This window comes from Martes martes (assembly GCF_963455335.1).
Source record: "Martes martes genome assembly, chromosome: 3".
Taxonomy (NCBI): domain Eukaryota; kingdom Metazoa; phylum Chordata; class Mammalia; order Carnivora; family Mustelidae; genus Martes; species Martes martes.
The window spans coordinates 121,919,282-121,940,898 of NC_137890.1; the positions used below are offsets into that span (position 1 = coordinate 121,919,282).

The 21,617-nt window shown below is 37.5% G+C and overlaps 1 protein-coding gene across 1 annotated transcript in view; it reads left to right on the plus strand.

Annotated features, from left to right (window-relative positions):
• Positions 1 to 6,531: 6,531 nt before the first annotated feature.
• ZNF385B (zinc finger protein 385B) overlaps positions 6,532 to 21,617 on the plus strand; it is a gene marked incomplete at its 5' end in the record, with an annotated part of 302,804 nt that continues 287,718 nt past the window's right edge. Inside the window, one exon of the mRNA XM_080798477.1 lies at positions 6,532 to 6,847. Coding sequence (XP_080654603.1) covers positions 6,532 to 6,847 — 316 coding nt within the window. The remainder of the gene's footprint in view (positions 6,848 to 21,617) is intronic.

A 21,617-nucleotide genomic window follows, 5' to 3' on the forward strand; every position in this document is an offset into this window, starting at 1 on the left:
TCCAATGTAATAAAGCTAACGTGCTGTAGAAGTATGCTGAGTACTCTGGGAACTGTTATGCAAAGAATCTCTACAGTCATTCTCACGAACAATGAGCAGCAGAAGGATTGCTTCTTCTGGTTTATTTTAAGGTCTTTATTTTATTCATTCTTTTGGCTGCCATAGGGCCAAAAGATAGTGTGTTGTATATAGTCAATGTTTAATAAATAATTGCCTAGTTGAATTGAACTAATTATAGCCTCCCCTATCTGGATCCTATTATGAAAGAGTAAAATATTCCACAAAATGCACATTTATACTGCTGACCTCTTTTTTTTAAGATTTCATTTATTTATTTGACACAGAGAGAGAGAGATGACAAGTAGGCAGAGAGGGAGGGGGAAGCAGGCTCTCTGCTGAGCAGAGAGCCCGATGCAGGCCCGATCCCAGGACCCTGAGACCATGACCCCAGCCGAAGGCAGAGGCCCAACCCACTGAGCTACCCAGGCACCCCTACTGCTGACCTCTTAATCTTCCCTGAAACTCTGTATTTGGGGGAAGAGTATTGTTTGTAGTCTGGTGCCCAAGAACTCGGCTATTGTTTATCATCCTTTAAAATAAAAGTTTAGAAGTCAGGGACAGACATTGGCAACATAGTGAACTGGGCGAGAATCAGAGTCCTGAGTCTTCCCAATATGTGTGTTTTTATCTTGCCCAACCCTTTCCTCTATACCCAGTGCTCCATTCTCTCCAAAAGTTGAGGAGCGAGCAGAGGTCATATGGATGTTAGTACAAGTGTGCTCATGTTAGTATGTGACCTACTCCCCAGGAGAATTTGAACTTTAAATTTTTTTTTCCGTTAAAGGATGAAGGAGTTTACCCTAAATAATTGGGATTTTAGTTTGCAAATGAGTGGTTGTATTTTTTTTTCCTTTTGGGAATACATGGTTATTGCTGTTTTGGAAATCTCAAGATGTAAACAGCTATGTACCCAGCCCACCTATAAATTGAAATTATGGGAAAACATAGACCTTGGTTACTATGTTCACAACCCATGCTACATACCACACACATAAACAATGCATTCATTTATTCAAATATTTATTGAGGCCCACTTTGTACTAAACATAGTCTTAGATGATGAGAATACAAAGACAAAGCACTGTTCTTATCCTAAAGGAACCTGAAATCTAGCAAGGAAGGAAACTGTAGACTTTTCCACAGACTTTATCACATTTGGTTGTAGTTTCCTATTTTCTCTTCTGTATTTCTCATTAGACTACAGAGTCCCTTCAGGCGGACATCTCATCTACCCGGTTCACTACTGTTCCCCTAGCATCAAGTCCTCTTCCCAGATACTCAATAAACTTGAGTGAATAACTAAAGCTGTATAAATATAATAAAACTAATAATAAAAATAATTAAAATGTTGCTATAAGGGCTGGATTCCAGGCTTGCTATGCAGAGACCGTGCTTCAGGAATGCAGAGATAGAACAAACCCTGGCAGGAGGAGCATCATGAGGACTTCAAGAAAAGTGAGGAGTGAGGAGAGGACTCACTTAAATTTGGCAGTTAGGTAGTGTTTATGGTGACACTTCAAAGAGAAGTACTAAATCTGGAAAAGGGTTATCATCTGGGTTGTTATAGGTTAAGGAATGAATTAGAATTGGATAAAACTGGTTGACTTGAGTTGGGAAATGAGATAATAAATCCATGGGATGGGCAGGGTCTTTCATGCTGACGTAGAAGTTAAGAAATCTCTTCTCATATTCTCTATCTGCTGTGGCAACTTTGTGTAAAGGGATGTACGTTCCATGTGCCTAAAGGAGACATCTTTACCTCTGAGTCAGTTTTCTGATTTATCATAATTATTATAATAAATTTTCTACTTATTATGAAAAACAATCAGATAACTACACAGGTGAGAACCAGGCTTGAGAGAAAGTCAAGTATTAAAGTTTCCTGACACACCATATCCTAGTCATTTAAAAGTCACTCTTTTAGATAGTGACTGGCTGTCCTATCAGTTCTTTCCCTCAAAAGCAGCAACTCAGGGACCAGCTTTCTCATTCCTTGATCTGTTCCAAAATACCTTATTCTTTCCTGGCTGTTAAATGATTGGCCATCTAATCTGTTAAAATCATACAAAAATACCTGAACTAGCTCTGGCTTCTCTTACCCCCTGCTATGTTTGCATGGCATTCCAAAGCAGAATGCTGCCCACTGCTCAGTTTAAAATTGGATACCCCTGAAGGTCCTTCTGCCCTATGCAAGTGAAACATGTAATTTAAGATAGTCTGTTAAAAACAAAACAAAACAAAACAAAACTTCAAAATAGAAAGTGAGATTTTTCTTTCTTCTTCCACTTAAACTCACTGTTATCTTCCCCTTCGCCAGAAAATTGACATTATAAATATCACTGCCATACTTATTATAAGCCTAGAAATTATACCGTCTCAGGCCAGAATTAAATGTTGGGATTCTGATATCTTGCCTCTCTACTACCTCTAGGTCTTCTTCTCTAGACCTCTGGAATGAAATTTATTCTAGTTGAAAGTGGCTCTTAACAGGAGCTGCAGGTATTTTTCCCAAGAGGGGAAAAGTGTGAAGCCAGAGCTAGGACTAATAAATAAGGACATGGTGCCTGCAAGGCAATGCATCCTTCCTAGAGTGGCCCATGGATGTGGTGTTGGAGGCTTGGGGGAACATCTGTAAGTGAGAGTAACTCTGGGAGAAAATAAAATAGGGATAAAGATTATAAAGGATGCTGGTGTTCTAAAGAAGTTTACAGGAGAATTATAAAATGGCCATTCATTTCATTTTAAGGGTTTCTTTCTTACTAGTTAAAATATGCATAAACAATGAATTTTGGAGTGCACACACACACACAAATAAATTAAATTTAAAAAATAAAATAAATAAAATATGTATCTTTAAATAAGTCTAAAATGTAATATATTTCTAAGACAGATGGTAATTAGAAAGTTTTATCTGTTATAAGGTAATACAAAGAAGTCATTTTTTAGATTTCAAGTTTAAAATGGAACATTGTGTTGTAGGTCTTATTTCTGTGAAACATCATGTGTTAATTGACAACGTGGGCAAGGCCAGCCACCTCCAAGTTGGGTTAAATTTTCAAATGAAAGTGTTATCAGTCCTCAGCTGAGTCAAGGATTTTGGTTGCTTGAGTTGAAATATAACACTTAGATTTCAATGATTCATTGAGCTGGTATCTGACCTAGCCTTGAAGGGTTAGAAATGATTGGCTTTTCTCATGTTTTACAATGGATTAGTTTTCTAGATAGGGCATAATATATTAATGATGAGCTCATTTTAAAGTTATTTATCTCTATTGGTTCAGATAATTCTTATGATGAATTTTAATATTTTGAGAGAACATGAAGTATAGTATGTTTGAACATAACTTTCATATGTCACTGATATTTTCCAAAGTTTTATGAGAAAAATGGCTTTGTGATACCATAATATTTTAGATTTAAGGAATAAAAGCAAAAATATTAATGTATATGCAGTTAAATCACATTTTAATTATAACAGAATTATTTTCTGCAACTCAGCTATGGGACTTGCTTAAACCTGATTTATGTATAATTTGAATAAATTTAAAAATAAATTTTGTGAAATAGAGTTCCTTAAAATGGTGACATCAGGATAAAATATTTATGGGACAGATAGGATTTACATATCAAAATTAGCAATTTTTTAAAAATTTAATTTTTTTGAAAGATTTTATTTATTTATTTGAGAGAGACAGAGTGAGAGAGAGAAAGCATGAGCCTGGAGAGGGGCAGAGGGAGAAGCAGACTCCCCACTGAGCAGGAAGCCCAACACAGGGCTCGATCCCAGAACCCTGGGATCATGACTAAGACAAAAGCAGACGCTTAACTGACTGAGCCACTCAGGCACCCCAAAATTAGCATTATTCTAACAACTCACTGAAGGTTAGGATTTAGCCTACAATATAATGCACAATGGCTCTTTGCAATAGGGTGTATGGGTATAAATAAGAAGTTCTTCTTGGCACACTGTATGCATACAGTCAACCTCTATCTTTATGGTCATGCCTTGTGCTATAACTCATTTTCTGATTTTTAAACATTCAACAAGTGAACATCCCTAATGAGGAATAGTCTGTAGCTGCTCCTTACTCCTCATACAGTTCTCAGCCAACTTGAATCAACAGAACCGTTCAAAGCCAAATGTCTTTCCATCTTTTTGAGTTTTTCCCATAGGCAAGAATCCCTCACAAGCCATAATCCTTTCTTTATCTGAATTCTTATTCCCTCATGGCACAATATTGTTCACCTCAGCCAATTCTTTCTCATGCATACTCCTTTTCCCTTAGTTTTTACCCAATTATTGCATGAATACTTTTCTTTCTTGTAGGAGAGTGTCTTTTTAGTTGAGAACCAAAAGCATTGCCATAATCACACTGATAAGTATGTGTGAGGTAATAGAAAATATATTTGGTCTCTGTCCCCAGTTTATGGTACAGAGCTTTTCCTAAAACCCTTAGATTTCCTGAGTGATAAGAACACTAGGAACATCTTTTGTTCTTATATTTGGTCTCTGACCCTGGTTCCTGGCACAGGGCTCCTGAAACACTTGTAATTTCTTGAGTGTTAAGAATATCTTTTTGTCCCAATGAGGCAACTCTGGGTGGGCTCCTGGGTGGTCCTTGCAAAAGGGCTGGCCACCAAGCCATGAGTAGGAGCTTGGACTTTTCAGCCCTACCCCTGATTCTCTTGAGAAGGAGAGGGGCTGAAAATGGAGTAAATGATCAATCATGCCAACTCGACAAAACTTGCAAAAAATCCCACATGAACAGAGTTCAGAGAGCTTCTAAGTTCATGGACATGTGTAGGTGCTGGAAGAGTGACACACCCAGAGAGGGCATGGAAACTCCACGCCCTTCCCCCATCCCTTGCTCTACGCATCTCTTCCATTCCTTTTACTCATAAACTGGTAAATAATAAGTAAACTCTTTTCCTGTGTTCTATAGTCACCTTAACAAATTGATCAAACCCAAGGAGGGGGTCGTTGGAACCTCTGTGGGCTGGTCCGAAGAAGCACAGGTGACAGGCTGGGCTTGAGAGGTGTCTGAAGTGTGTGTGTGTGTGTGTGTGTGTGTGTGTGTGTGTGTGTGTGTGTGTTGGGGAGGTAGTCTTGTGGGACTGAGTCCTTAACCTGTGGGATCTGATGCTCTCTTTGGATATACAGCGTCAGAATTGAATTACAGTGAAAGACACCCAGCTGGTGTCACAGGGAATTGCTAGGCTTGGGGAAAAACACCTCCACACATATGGTGACCAGAAGTGTCAGAGGTAGAGTGTTCTGTGTGACTAAGAAAGTGACTTTCCTCCTTAGGAAGGAAAAATTTGAGTTTTTCTAATAAAGTATAAAAATGCTGGTAATAGTGGTATTAAATAAAATCTAAAATTTATGTATGTTAAAGTGGAACTGTGAAAGTAAAAAGCCAAGGCCATCTTCATCAGGTGAAGGTTCTTGAGGTACTGAAAAGTCTCCTTTAAAATCTTCAATGAGTCATGATTGAGCACCATACCCTTATCTAACTAATGAAAAATATCAGCACTTAAAAATAAACAAGATTATATCTTAGTCTGCTATACTCTTTATCTATTTTTCAATTACTAGTATACCATTTACTGTATTTCTTTTACTTTCTATTTCAGATGTTCTGCATTTCAACCTCATCAAAAATTAAATTGATATTTATGGGCTAATCTGGAAACCTAAATACAGTTTGTTTCACTACAACTATAAGAAAATATGTTCAAATTCTCATTGGCTGACTTATAAAGGGACTTCTGGACTACAACTTAATGTAAGTTGCAGACAGACTGTGTTTTGATCTTTGTTATTCACCTCCTCCCCAGGTTAAGGCATAGATCTATTGGCAAATGCTCATGTATTATATATACTTTGTGCCTACATACCCTTTTTCACAATTCTGGGTTCATAAGCTTTATTCTTTCCTTTAGTAGGTATTTCAATGCCTATTATGTAAAAAGTACAAGTCTAGGCCCCAGGGACATCTAGAAATGAGGGTACTGCCCTCATGGAGCTCATACTCTGATATCAGAGAAACTTGTAAGCCATTTCGCACAAATACATATGACTTGCTTATGGTGATGGATGCTCTGAAGGGAGTCCTAGAGCACTCTGGGAGCATGTCACCCAGGATCCGCCTTGGCTCCAGGTCAGGCGGATTGCTTGGACAGGGTAGTTACTCCAGGTGAGATCTAAAGGGTAGGCAAGAGTTAGAAAGGGCAAAAGAATCGGGAGGTAGAGGGAGGGTGGGTTGAGCATAAAGGAAGAAGTACTCTGGACAGAGGAAACATGTTTAAAGACCATATTTACTCAGGTAGTTTTGATAACTTTTTCAGAGTGTCCACTGAGTAGCTGGAAGACTTATAGTTTATCCTAAATCATGAAAATAATTTGTAATCTTACTAGAAAATCAGAAAGCATGTATTTCCCAAACACCTGTACTTTTTTTTTCTTCAGGTATGAAGTACTCATTAAGCCCTAACAATTACCCTGAAGATGGTATTATGAATATGGCAACTTTTCTACGGGGATATGAAGAAAAGGGGATAAAGAATGACAGGCCTGAGGACCAGTTGAGTAAAGAGAAAAAGAAAATTCTGTTCTCCTTCTGTGAGGTGTGCAACATCCAGCTAAACTCTGCAGCCCAGGCCCAAGTCCATTACAATGGCAAGTCCCATCGCAAGCGGGTCAAGCAGCTGAGTGATGGGCAGCCCCCGCCACCGGCTCAGGGTTCAGGACAGCTGCTGGCCAGCCCCAGCACCAACACCAGCGCAGGTAGGTGCAAGGGCCCCAGGCTCCATGAGCTGCTGGAAGAAATGCTGCTGTTCTAGAAAATGAAGAGTTTAGAAAAAGATAACTTTCACTAAAAAGCTACCACCACATTAATATGTATTCTTTTCCCTACAGTAAATTCCAAGAGCTGTTTGTTATTTCTGTGTATGTGTGTGCTTGTATAAGAAATTTATATATATTATGTTAGATTCAAACAATACACACACACACACACATACACACAACGTTGTGTATTGGATTGTAGACTTGGTCCTGTATTCCCATAGTATGTGAACATTTCCTAATGTATTTTGAAATAGATCAATGATGAAAGTTTTTTGTTCCCCTTCTCTGCAAAACTGGGCTTTCTTGGGTTTCCTTCATCTGCTTTCTATAGGGTAGTGTACTATTTGAGAGCATATAAAAAGCTACAGCTTTATTTATAACATCCCGTGATGCAGGAAAGGAGCATTAATCTTGAGTGTTAGACATGTTATAGTCTTTTAGGGAGTTGGCAGCCGCGTGCCAGTGGTGTTCTAACATTAAGAGCAGGCAATGCCAAAACCAACAAAGCTTACCTCTGAGCTCTGGCCCTATGGCAAGCACCTTCTTGCCTCCCCTCTCACCCTGTCCTGTGGGCGGGTAGAGGCAGAAGCTTGGGAATTTTCACATTTCCTGCATCTGCATCACATTTCCAAGTTCTTTATCTTCTCCTTAGACAGCCCTTCCTCCTCCACCTCGCCGGTCATTGGGTATCTTCACTAGGGCGCAATTAAAGAGAATGTGAAATTTACTGTGATCTGTGGTGAAGATTTCTACAGAAAGGGGGGCCTCCTACTCAGGTTTACGTGGGAGATCAAACTGAGCCTCCTTCTAGATGTGGTGGAAGAGCTCCAAGTTGCATCTAGCAGACTCTGGTAATGAGGCTTCACCGTGGAGGGCAATGACGCAGACCAGCCATTTCTTGGAATTTCACTCGGTGCTGTTACATGGCTTTTGGTTTTGTGAAGTTATGCCATGACCCCTATTAAGCTCCAGTGAAAATTGTGTGTGTTGTAAAGAAATAATTTTTATAGTTCAAGCTAAACCTCACTGCTTTTTACTCAGTGTGTGATTTAATTTCATTAAATTATTTTCCCCAGTCAATACTTGGCATGCTGTGAAAGAACTTACAGGAACTTTGAGGTTGTAAGATACACATTTATTATAATAGTGAAAAATTACTTCTCCATTTTTGTCTTTATTATGATGATAATGTAAATATTCACAGATGCATTAATGTATCGGTATTTATATAGTAAGACAGAGTTGGTGTCAGGTTAAAAACTGATTTATTGTCTTATATCTGAATCAGAGAGCAAATAGTCTTGGGTAAAGGTGTGAATTATGCCTGTCAGGGCCCAAATATGTATGTCTTGATTGACGTTAACCTGTGATTTCTAATTAGTGAGATTAGTAGCTAACATTAACTGATCATATTTTATGGGCCATTTTCTGGTCCTTTCTAGGTATTTTCTCCTTAAATCCTTTCATCAACCCTGAGGTAGGTACTGTGATTATCGCTAATTTACAAACTAGGAATGGAGCACAGAGAGATAAAATAATTTGTCCAGATTGTATGGCATGGAAATGGCAGATCTAGAATCCTAACCATATTTAATTAGTTAATAGTGAAGCCATTATTCTTTGTCACTACTTTGCTGCTATTTTCTGCCATGCAGTAACACTCAGGTTAAATTCAGACCTGTGTGCTGTAATGTATTTTTGGTCACAAATTGTTGCTATCATGGTGAACTATCCCACTTTGACAGGTTTTGAAAATAGACATGTAAAACTCCAACTCATGAGTTTCTCCATGCTAATGAAATTAGCTGACATAAATTTAGTCAAGACATACAGAGACTATTATGGATATATTCTACAAGTAAAATATAGCTCATCATCTAGTATAAGGCAGTATTAGTATGTGGGAAAATGGATACAAAATGAGTCAACTTTTCAAGTTGTACATTAGCTATAAAGGACAACTTTCATACACTGATAATATAGTCAATTATCCATTGTCAAAAGATGGGTTTAGCATATGATGAAGGCAAGTCACTTAATCTCTGAAAGTGGTTGACATTAATCCTCCCATTTGAAAAAAAAGTAAGTATAACAATGTCTTTTTCTTTTTTTGAAATAGAGATTAGACATAGATATATGTACAAGGATGATCATGACATGATTTATAATTCCAAAATATTAAGTGTATCCTGAATGTCCAATGGAAGAAAGATTAAATACATTAAAGTACACTTATAAGATGAATGATAGAAACCAGAGTCATTAAAAATTCTATTTCTGAAGACTAATGACAGGGGAGTCTGTCCATGATATCATGCTAAGTGAAACAGCAGGAAGTAAGGTGAAATATACCTAGTGCTATGTATACATGTGCACTTTTCTACTGTTTAGTCTCAACTCACTGAGGAGCAAGACTGACGTGGTTTTATTTTTTCCAGTCACTTTCTTCAGTTTTGATCTTTCAAATGCCTGTTTCCTGCTGGGTAGCAGTTCCCTTAACACTTTCTCAGCCCATAACTTCTCACTTTTGTATATTCAGAGGGACTTTGATTTAAATGACTCAGCTCTATTTATAAAAACATCCATGTCAGAACCAAATTAAGATTTGGCTAGATAGACTCTGGAGTTAAGCGTAGGGGATAGGATGCAGTTAGCTCTCAGCTTCCGCTGCTTCAGCTTGCCCTTCTGCCCATGGAAGGATGGAGGGGTATCTTGAAGCCTTGGCAAGGTTTCAAGGCTATTTTTGGTAGGAGGTTGCTATTCTGGTTGTCTTTGGGTCGCAAGTGCTCCTGACAGAGCCTGTGGATGAAGAACTCCACCAAAATGTCCCTCAGTCACTGGGAGTCCCTGAGATTTAGTTGTCTCTCTCAATTTACCCCACTTTGTAGCAAAGACCATTCCTCCGTTGTTATACCTCTTTATCCCACATTGTAGCAGTCCTGGCAAATTGTGTCCTCTATTTTTATCTATGTATTGATCAACTCTTAGGGCTTGAGGGAATATACAGAATACATACGACAAATAACATTCCTCTCCAAAACCTGGAGCTGCTTGAGCATGGGCAGGTAGAAGTGGAGTGGGGTGTGAGGGGCTCCTCCACATTTCTCTTCCTGCTCAGGTAGCGTGGGGGAGACTGGGAAGGTCCCTGACAAAGTAGGCACTTAATCAAAGAAAAAATGCCAATCTTCCCTTTTTGCCCATTGCTTGGCTTTAAGGAACGTGAGGGGCTGAAGTGTGCCATTCTGCCCTAGAAAGGGTTATGTTGGATTCATAATCCGCAGTACTTCAGAATATAACCCTATTTATAGATAGAGCCTTTGCAAAGTAAGTCAAGTTAAAATGAAATCATTAGAAATAGGTTGACCCTAATTCAGCATGACTGATATCCTTATAAAAAGGGGAAATTCAAACGTACAGACCCACAAAAAGAAGAGATGATGTAAAGACACACAGGAAGAAGACAGCCATTTACAAACCAAGGAGAGAGATTTGGAACCAGTCCTTCTCTCAGAGTTCCAGGAAGGAACCAACCCTGTCACACCTTGATATTGGACTGCCAGAACTTGATATTGGACTACAGAACTGTGACTGCTATATCTTTACCCAGTTTGCGGTGTTTTTGTTACAGCAGCCCTCACAGACTGACACACAGAGGAAAATGGTATCCCATCTTCCCCACAAAGGAGAAAAGATGTGGTAGTAGAGGTAACCTTCCCAAGAACTGTCAGTTTCAGAGGCAACTTTCCTTCTTCTCTGTCAGCCTTATTATAGAGTAGGGGTTGGCAAAGGTGGGAGTTGGGTCCACAGGGTGTTGGTTGGGACTTAAGCCGTTTCTCTGAATAAGAAGTGACTGACCCGTAACCAGTGGCAGTTCTTTCACTAAACTTAGAATTCAAAACCTTTAAATCTCAACTTCTGGAAGAATGGGAGGACTCTTTTATTCTATTCAGGCCTACAACTAACCAGATGAGGCCCACCCACATTAGGGAGAGCAATCTGCTTTACTCAGTCTATAAATTTAAATTCAGAATTCATCCAAAACAAACTCACAGAATCACCCAAACAGAATACAGAATAACCAAATATCTGGGGACCCCATGGCCTGGTCAAGGTTTGACACATAAAATTAATCCTTACACTGTCATTTTTCTCTTAAGTTTTATAAATCATATTTGATGATTGAAATAAAAATTATAACCATCTGATACTCAAAACGATGATATTTAAAAGTGCGGAACTTCAAGGAACCCAAATAGTAGTAAGGTATTGGTACTTCATTTGAAGTATTTAAATGGTGATGCAAGGAGATTGTGATAAGTATGTATATTTTATACCCATAGCAACTACTCTGAAAACTTTATGAAGAGATACACAAAAAGAATATATATAAATCAAGATGGAGTACTACGAAAATTTTCAAGTAACTCACAGAACAAGAAAAGATAAACATAGAGATGAGAACGAGAGGAAACAGAGAACAAATAATAAAAGGTCAGACCTAAGTAATAACATATTAATGATTATCTTACATGTAAATGATCCAAATATAATAATCATAAGACAAAAGATTTTCAAAGTAGATTTAAAAAATGACCCCATTATGTACTGCCAACAAGAAACTCACTTACTTTGAAAGTAAAAGGATGGAAAAGAATATACCATGCAAACAGTCATAAAAATAAAAAAGGCAGGAGTATCTACATTAATATTTGATAAGACAGACTACAGAACAAATAATATTATTAGAGACAAAGAAAGACATCATGTTATGATAAAAGTTCCAATCCATCAGGAAGAAGGAAGACATAATGATTCTAAATGTTCATGTATCAGTTATAGTTTAGGACTTAAGCAATTCTCTCTCAGCAATTGATAGAATTACTAGACAAAAAACTCACCAAGGATACAGAAGATCTGAACGATATAATAAGTCAACAGGATTTAACTAATTTATTTAGAACTCTATCCAACAGCAGTAGAACATACATTTTTTTTCAAATGCCCATGGAACATTCACTGAGAAGCCATATTCCAGGCCATAAGAGAAACTTTAACACATTTAAAGGAACTGTAATCATATACCATATTACATATGTCAAATACAGAATTACAGTATGTCTATGATCATAAGGAGAAAATAAGATATCTCTTAACCCATGAATCAAAGAATAAAGCCCAAAGGAAAGAAAAAATGCAAAGAACTAGATGAAAATAGAAAATAACATGTCAAAATAGGTGGGATGTAACTAAAACGGTACTGAGAAGAAAATTTATATCACTAAATGCTTGTTATCCAAATAAGAAAAAATCTCCAATAAATAAATCTCTGCACTGAGAAGACAGAAAAGAAGAGAAAAAATAAATCCAAAACCAAGCAAAAGGAAGAAAATAATAAAGTTCAAGTGCAGAAAAATCTGAGGTTGAAAATTGGAAAACAATAGAGAAAAATCAATGAAACAAAAAGCTAATTCTTTGGGGGGCGGGAATCAATGAAATTTGTAAGCCTCTAGCAAGACTGACAAAGATTAAAGAGAAAGAAGACACAAATGATATAGGTGATATCACTATAGAACTTGCCACAGTTAAAAATATAATAAGCAGGGGCACCTGGGCGGCTCAGTGGGTTGAGCCTCTGCTTTCAGCTCAGGTCATGATCTCAGGGTCCTGGGATCAAGCCCCGCATCGGGCTCTCTGCTCAGTGGGGAGCCTGCTTTCCCCTCTCTCTCTCCCTGCCTCTCTGCCTACTTGTGATCTCTGTCTCTGTCAAATAAATAAATCTTTAAAAAAATAAAAATATAATAAGCAAATATTATAAACTTATATTAAGAAACTTCATAACTTAGAGGAATGCATAATAAAGCTCCCAAAAAGAAATTTCTAGATCTACAGGGCTTTACTAGGAATTGTGCCAAGCATTTAAAGAACACCAATTTTATACATTTCTTCCAGAAAATAGAAGAGGAGAAAACACTCCCCAACTTATTTTATGAGATTACTATAACTCTGCTATCAAAATCAGACAAAGACAATATATCGAAAGAAAGCTACAAACTACTCTTTTATGAACTTAAACTTAATGTTTCTCAATAAAATATAAACAAACTGAATCCAGTAACATGTACAGAGAATTTTACACCTGAACCAGATTGGATTTAGTCCAGATTTGTAAAACTGGTTCAACATCATATCGACAGCTGAAGAAGAAAAAAATCACATGATCCTATCAATTGGTGAAGTAAAAGAATTTGAGAAATCTCAACACTCGTTTATGATAAAAAGAAAAAACAACTCTCAGCAAGTTAGAGAGAAATTACCTCAGCTTAATAAAGAGCACTACAAAAAGCCTACAGCTAACATCATACTAGATGGTAAAAGACTGTAGGCTTTACCCTAAGATCAAGAGCAAAATAAGGGTTGGACAACCTGGAAGAAATGGATGAATTCCTGGAAACATATAACCTCCCAAAATTGATTCAGGAAAAAATAGAAAATTTGAACAGACCAATTACCAGCAATGAAATTGAATCAGTAATCAAAAACACCCAACAAACAAAGGTCCAGGACCAGATGGCTTCACAGGTGGATTCTACCAAACATTTAAAGAAGAATCTGGTGGTGGGTGTTAAGGAGGGCACGTATTGCATGGATCATTGGGTGTGGTACATAAACAATGAATCTTGGAACACTGAAAAAATAAAATTTAAAAAAAATAAAGAAGAGTTAATACTTATTTTTCTCAAACTATTCCAAAAACTAGAAGAGGAAGGAAAACTTCCAAATTCATTCTACGAGATATGCATTGCCCTGATACAAAAACCGAATATAGACACTACAAAAAATGACAGCTAAGGCCAATATCTCTAATGAACATAGATGCAAAAATCCTCAACAAAATTTTAGCAAACAAAATATAACAATATATCAAAAAAATCATTCACCAAAGTCAAGAGGGATTTATTCCTGGGTTGCAAGAGTGGTTCAATATTCAGAAAGCAATCAATGTTATATATCACAACAATGAAAGGAAGGATAAAAACGATAAGATCATTCCAATAGATGCAGAAAAGCATTCCCCAATGTACAATATCCATTTATAATAAAAACCCTCAACAACATAGGTTTAAAGGGAACATACCTTGACATAATAAAGGCCATATGTCAGGATGCTAGAATGGCTCAGTCACTTCAGCATCTATCTGCCTTTGGCTCATGTCACAATCTCAGGGTCCTGGGATGGAGCCCTGTGTCAGGGCTCCCTGATCAGCGGGGAGTCTGCTTCACCATCTTCCTCTGCCCTTCCCCCCTACTCATTCTCTCTCAAATAAATAAGACTTTTTTAAAAATAAAGGCCTCATATGAAAAACCCTCGTCTATCATACGCAACTGGAAAAACTGAGAGCTTTCTTCCTAAGATCAGGAACAAGACAAGGATGTCCACTCTTACCACTTTTATTCAGCATAGAACCGGAAGTCCTAGCCTCAGCAATCAGACAAGCAAAAGAAATAAAGGTATCCAAATTTGTATATGTGCTGCCAAAGCGAGCACAATGGTATCCAAATTTGTAAAGAAAAAGTAAAACTTGTCACTATTTGCTGATGACACGATACTCTGTATAGAAAACCCTGAAGACTCCACCAAAAAACTACTAGAACTAATAAATAAATTCAGGAAGTTCACAGAATACAAAATCAATGCACAAAATACCTTACGTTTCTATACACTAATAATAAAGCAACAGAAAGCAATTAAGGAAAAAAAAATTAAAAAAGAAGTTCCATTTACAATTGCACAAAAAAGTAAGAACATATCTAGGAATAAACTTAACCATGGAGGTGAAAGGCCTTTACTCTGAAAACTATAGAACACTGATGAAAGAAATTCAAGACAACACAAGCAAATGGAAAGATATTCCATGCTCATAGGTAGGAAGAACGAATATTGTTAAAATGTCCATACTGTCCAAAGCAACCTACAGATTTAATGTAATCCCTATCAAAATACCAATAGCATTTTTCACAGAACTGGAACAAATAATCCTAAAATTCATATGAAACCACAGAAGACCCCAAATAGCCAAAACAATCTTAAAAAAGAAGAAAAGAAATTGGAAGTATTACAATTTCAGATTTCAAATTACCCTGCAAAGATACAGTAATCAAAACCATATTGTACTGGTACTAAAACTGACACATAGATCAATGGAACAGGACAGAAAGCCCAGAACAAACCTGTGATTATATGGTCAATTAGTCTTCCACAAAAGAGGCAGGAATATGCAAAGGAAAAAAGACAAATCTTCATCAGTGTTGGGAAACTGGACAGCACCATGCAGAAGAATGAAACTGGACCACTTTCTTACACCAGACACAAAAATAAACTTAAGATGGATTAAAGATGTAAATCGAGACCTGAAGCCATAAAAATCCTACAAGAAAACACAGGCAGTAATGTCTCTGACATCAGCCATAGCAACATTTTTCTAGAGAGGTCTCCTGAAGCAAGGGAAATGAAAGCAAAAATAAACTATTGGGAGCACATCAAAATAAAAAGCTTCTGCAAAGTGGAGGAAAGAGTCAACAAAACTAAAAGACAGCATAATGAATGGGAGAAGATATTTGCAGCTGACATCTCTGATATAGAGTAAGTGTCCAGAATATATAAAGAATATATACAATGTAACACCCAAACAACAACCCAATTAAAAAATGGGTAGAAGACATGAACAGACATTTCTCCAAAGAAGACATGCAGATGGCCAACAGACACATTAAAAGGTGCCCAACATCACTCTTCATCAAGGAAAAGCAAATCAAAACTACAATAAGATATCACCCTGTACCTGTCACAATGGCTAAAATAAAAAACACAAGAAACCACAAATGTTTGTGGGGATATGAAGGGAAAAAAAAGAACCCTCTTGAGCTGTTGGTGGGAATGCAAACTGGTGCAGCCACTGTGGAAAACAGTATCTCCATACTGTTCCTCAAAAAGTTAAAAGTAGAACTACCCTATGATCCAGTAATCTCACTACTATATATTTCCCCAAAGAATACAAAAACAGTACTTTAAAAGGATATATGCACCCCTGTGTTTATTGCAACATTATTTACTATAGCCATCTTATGGAAACAGCCCAAGTGTCCATTGATAGATGAATGGCTAAAGAAGATGTGGTGTATATATACAATGGAATATTATTCAGCCATAAAAAGGAGGAAGTCTTGCCATTTGCAACAACATGGATGGAGCTAGAGAGAATAATGCTAATAAGTAAAATAGGTCAGAGAAAGACAAGTACCACATGATTTCACTCATGTGGAAGTTAAGAAACAAAACAAATGAACAAAGAAAAAAGAGAGACACAAACCAAGAATCAGTTCTTAGCTATAGAGAACAAACTGATGGTTACCAGAGGTGAGGTGGGTAAAGGTGGTGGGTGAAATAGGTTGATGGGAATTAAAGAGTATACTTATCTTGATGAGCACTGAGCAATGTATAGAATTGCTGAATCAGAATATTGTACCCCTGAAACTAATATAACACTATGCTAACCATACTGGAATTAAAATTTAAAAATTAATAAAATTAAAAAATTTTAAAAGAGCAAGAGAAGGGTGTTCATTCTCACCTCTCTTATTCAACATAGTACTGGAAATTCTAATTACCATAATAAGGCAGGAATAAATAAATAAAAGGCATACAAATTGGAAAGGAAGAAAGAAGACTTTCTCACTTCACAGATCACATGCTCTGTCTATCAATCTCCAAGAATCTATGAAAGAATTCCTAAAACTAGTAAGTGGGTTTAAAATGCAGGATTTCAGGATGGAGAATCAACACAGAAAAATCAATTGCATATATACTATATATACTAAAAATAAACCTGTGGAAACTGCAATGTAAAAACAATATAATTTATAATCACATCTAATAAAACAAAACATATGCAGAATATACAGGATGTGTATGCTAAAAATTACAAAATATTGAGAAAATAAATCAAGACCTAAAGAAATGGAGAGACATACCATATTCATGGCTTGGAAAACTCAGGATAGCTAAGATGTACGTTTTAAATTAGCCTATAGGTTTTATGCAATTCCTATTAAAACCCCAGCAAGCTTTTGGTGACATAGACAAGCTTACTCTAAATGTACATGGGAGAATGCAGACTCTAGCTAAAGTATCTTGACAAAGAGAATAAATCAGGAAAAATCCCTACCCAATATCTAGGCTTACTATATAGCTAAAGATATCAAGACTATTATTTGAACAGAGATATAGGCACTTAGACCAATGGAAAAAACTACAGAACCCAGAAATCAATCTACACATTTATGCTCAATTGATTTTTGATGAAGGTACAAAAGCATTTCAATGTAGGAAAGAGTGCTTGCTTCGGCAGGACATATATCAACGTAGGAAAGATGGCCTTTTCATTATATGTTGCTGGTGCAACTGGATGTCTGTAGGCAAAAAAGCAAAAACAAAAAAAGTCAACTAGATTTATGCCATACACAAAATTTAAACCAGTGTGCCATAGATTTACATGTAATACATAAAAATATAAAACTTTTAGGGAAAAAAATGGAAAAAAATCTCTGGGACCCAAGGCAGGGCAAAGAGTTCTGTCTTAACACCAGAAACATGACCCATAAGAGAAAAATTGATAAATCGGACTTCACACAAAATTCAAAACTTTTACTTTGAAAACTACCATCTGAAGAGGATGAAAAAAGTTACAGATGGTAGAGAATATTTGTAAACCAAATATTTAACATAGGACTAGTATCTAGAATATATATAGTGCTCTCAAAACTCAACAACAACAAAAAAAATCAAACAATCCAATTATGAAATAGGTAAAAGATAGGAAGACCGATTTCACTGAAAAGGATATACAGATGACAAATAAGTGCATGAAAAGGTGTACAACATCTTTAGTCATTAGGGAAATGAAAAATAAAATCACAATGAGATTTTAATATATATTTGTCAGAATGACTAAAGGAAGAAATAGTGACAACACCGAATGTTGGCGGTGATGGAGAGTAAATGGATCACTCAAACATTTCTAATGGAAATGTAAAATGGTATAGCCACTCTAGAAAGTAGTTGGGAAGTTTCTTATAAAACTAAACCTACATTTACCATCCAACCCAGTAATTGTGCTCTTGGAAATTTATTCCAGAGAAATTAAAACATGGTATCCATGTCAACATCCAGACTGGGATATTATTCCATTGTTTTTACAAAATGTGTAATCAGTGGAGGCCAGAATGAGTTCAAGGGAACTCCTTATATTATTTTATACAACTGCCTGTGGATCTCTAATCATCTCAATAAAAATTTCAGTTAAAAAATCTTAAGGTGACCACCTACAATACCCAGTCTTCTAGTAGTATTATCAGAGATGATAATGAGCACAAATTCAGGGGTTTGGCTTTTTGAATAATTCAAGTGTCTGCAAAGATTAATAAAACACAATTTCTTTTTCTTAAGTATCCATATGGATATCTAAATGAATGACAATGTGATATGCTAAGAACAGTGATCGATTTATTTATAAGGTGGACGGCACAAAGAAAAGGAAGGATTAACTTTATAGAGGTCAGGGAAGGCTTCCCAGAAGAGGTGATATTTGTGGTAAATATTCAAAGATGAGATTCAGGTTATTCAAGGAAAAACAACATTCCAAATAGAAGTGATTGCAGTGTCAATGCATGTAGGGACAAACCATAGTTTATTATTACCAGAGTGAAATATGATTGAGTGAAAAGGAGGGAAGATCCCTCAGGCGAAATAGAAAGTAGCTAGAACAGGAGAGTTCTCTTTGTTCTCTGGGAGCATAGGAAAAACACAGTTTCTCAAACATATATAAACAAAAAAATCAGGTGCAGCTGCAGGAATTCAGAGTTCTCCTAAGTTCTTCTGTGCCACTTTGGTTTATGTCAACCAGGAGCCTCCCCATCAAGTCCACACATCTCAGCGTGGTATTTCCCTAGGATATCAGCTGGCTGTGCAGAGATTATTTTCCACAACCCACATACAACTAACTTCCCAAGTCCAGATAAAACCACATTTATTCTCTATGTAGCGTTGCTAGTAACACTCATCTTGCCCTCTGCTCTCAAAGGCTGGGACCTATTATCCTCAGTGCCTATTGCTGTGGTATTTCCCCTCGATTCTTATCCCATTTACCATTCTAATTCTCTGAGGAGTATTTGAACTTAAAAAAAAAATTAATAAAGTGATCGATGTGTGAATAACTGATCATCTAACTCAGCAGTTCTCAAATTTTAACGTGCCTGAAGGGTGGCTTAGAAGGCAGCTTGCTGGAAGCCATCCCCAAAGTTTCTGATTGAATAGGCCTGAAGTTGATCCAGAGAACTTGCATTTCTTTCTTTCTTTCTTTTTTTTTAAGATTTTATTTATTTATTTGACAGAGATCACAAGTAGGCAGAGAGGCAGGCAGAGGGAGACGGGGAAGCAGGCTGCCTGCTGAGCAGAGAGCCCGATGCGGGACTCGATCCCAGGACCCTGAGATCATGACCTGAGCCGAAGGCAGAGGCCCAACACACTGAGCCACCCAGGCGCCCCGAGAACTTTGAGAATACCAATCTAACCCATGGAGGAGGATTAATACCCAGAAAAAGAGCTTCTTATCTCAGATAAATCTATACTTAGGAATTGGTCAGGAAAGAGGAAAATGGTCTTCTTGTGTTCCTGGTCTTCTCTGGGGGCATTCACTGACCCATGAAAATAGAGGGGTGATGTCACAGAATTAGAGGAACAGAGCCACCCTTCCCCCCTCCCCAATCCCATACCTTACCTCTAGCTGGGAGCTTTATAAGCAACTCTGTGCATTCTACAGTATCATAAATACAATGAAGGTAGACCTGATGGCCATCGTTAAATGGATGAATGAGGCCTTACCTTGTGCCAGGTATTGTGCTAAGGAGGTTACTTTATTTAAATTCACACAACAGATTTATGAGAAAGGTGCTATTATTACATACAGTGAGAATGAAGAATGAAGAAGGTAGTAGCCAGAAGAGGCAAGGCTGGGATTTGGAACAAGTTGGCCTAATTCTGTGACCTGATTCTTCACCACGGTGTTCTCGCCTTCCATCTATGGATGTAAACTGGGTAGGGCAGAAATTGCCTAGTTTGTGCTTAAAGGTTACCGCTCAGACTGCGTACTTGATGTGGAAGTTGAATCAGAAAAGAGAGGCTGTAAGTTCTCTCTTTGGATGTACCAGCATTGTTGCTCAGAAAGTCAGTCAGGGATACATGATATTCTGATACCCAGAAGCAGGTAAATCACCAGATGGAGTAAAAAATGTTAACTTTACATTTGCCCCCAAGGATCATGATGGGGAGAATTAATTATATCCTGGGGTTTTGGGAATCCATATTTCCTCAAAATGGGAAGAGTTTTTTCTTAGGCTGTGACTTCTGATCCTGCCCTTGGCACTCATTTGGCACAAATAATATTTAAAGCTATGAAAGGTCAGGCCCAGATTACGAAGGCTGAGCTGAATGGTCATGAGAGGGACACATTGGTACTTGATCTGAGGTGCACTGGAGATAGGGGTTATCATGGAAAGACTGAAATAATGACGTTAGTTTTCACAACCCCACACGTTAAATATGACACTCCTCACGTTATAGATAAGAAGCTTAGAGAGATTTAAAGGCCTTTCCAAAGGCCACACAAAGATTCAAAGTCTAAGATCTTTCTCACCCTCTGCACTTCCTCTCATAACTTTTTGCAACAAATTCTTCACAAAGTAAAAATGAAAAGAATTCATGACTACTTCCTTGTTATCTAATGTTTGTTTTCCCAGTGACTACTAACTGAACTGCCTATTTTCTTTCTCACCTTCAATTAATTCCAAAAGAATGTCTAATCTCATTGAAGTTTAAGCTTTTAAGAATAAACAAGAGTTAGGCCAAGAAAGTGGAGAAATACTGATTCAAAGGGAGTAAAGAGAATGTTTAAAATCTTAAACTAAGAAACAGTTTGTCATATCCAAAAAGCTGAGATGTGGCTGAAGCTGAGTGAGAAAATCAGAAGGAGAGACAAAATTTGAGATAGCAGATAGACATTTTTAAAAAAACAATGCTTTATTTTAGCCACGATCCTCTGGGTCAGAGATTGAAGCTGGTCTCACCTAGGTGGTCTTTGTCCTGGACTCACAGGAGGTCACTCATGCCACTGCAGGTAGCCGGCGTGTCAGCTGGGTTGGATGGTCTACAATTGCCTCACACACATGCATCTGGTGGTTGGTGCCGGCTGTAGTCTGGATCATTCTCACCAGGAGACTCCTTTTCCACTGGCTTAGACAAGGCCTCCTTTTGCAGCCCCAGAGCAGCCCTGTCACGCAGCAAGAGCAGAAGCTGCAACCACTCTGGTCTTTTGGTCACAAGACCAGCTCAAACTCAAGTGCTGGGAACATTGACTCTGCCTCTTGATGTGAGAAGTGGCATCTTTTTATGAGGCCTTAGGAATTTTGTACCGAGTTTGAGTAGATTTTAAGTTGACACTTTGGGAGCCCAGAGAGGGAAGGTGAGAGTGATATAGCCAAGTGATTTTGCAGCAGGAGGTAGAAGAAATTACTTGGAGGGAAAAAGGGAGAACAAGATCAGAAAGTGGGTTTTGCGTTGGAGCGTTGTATAATGTATCCTTTCCTTTGCTGCCAT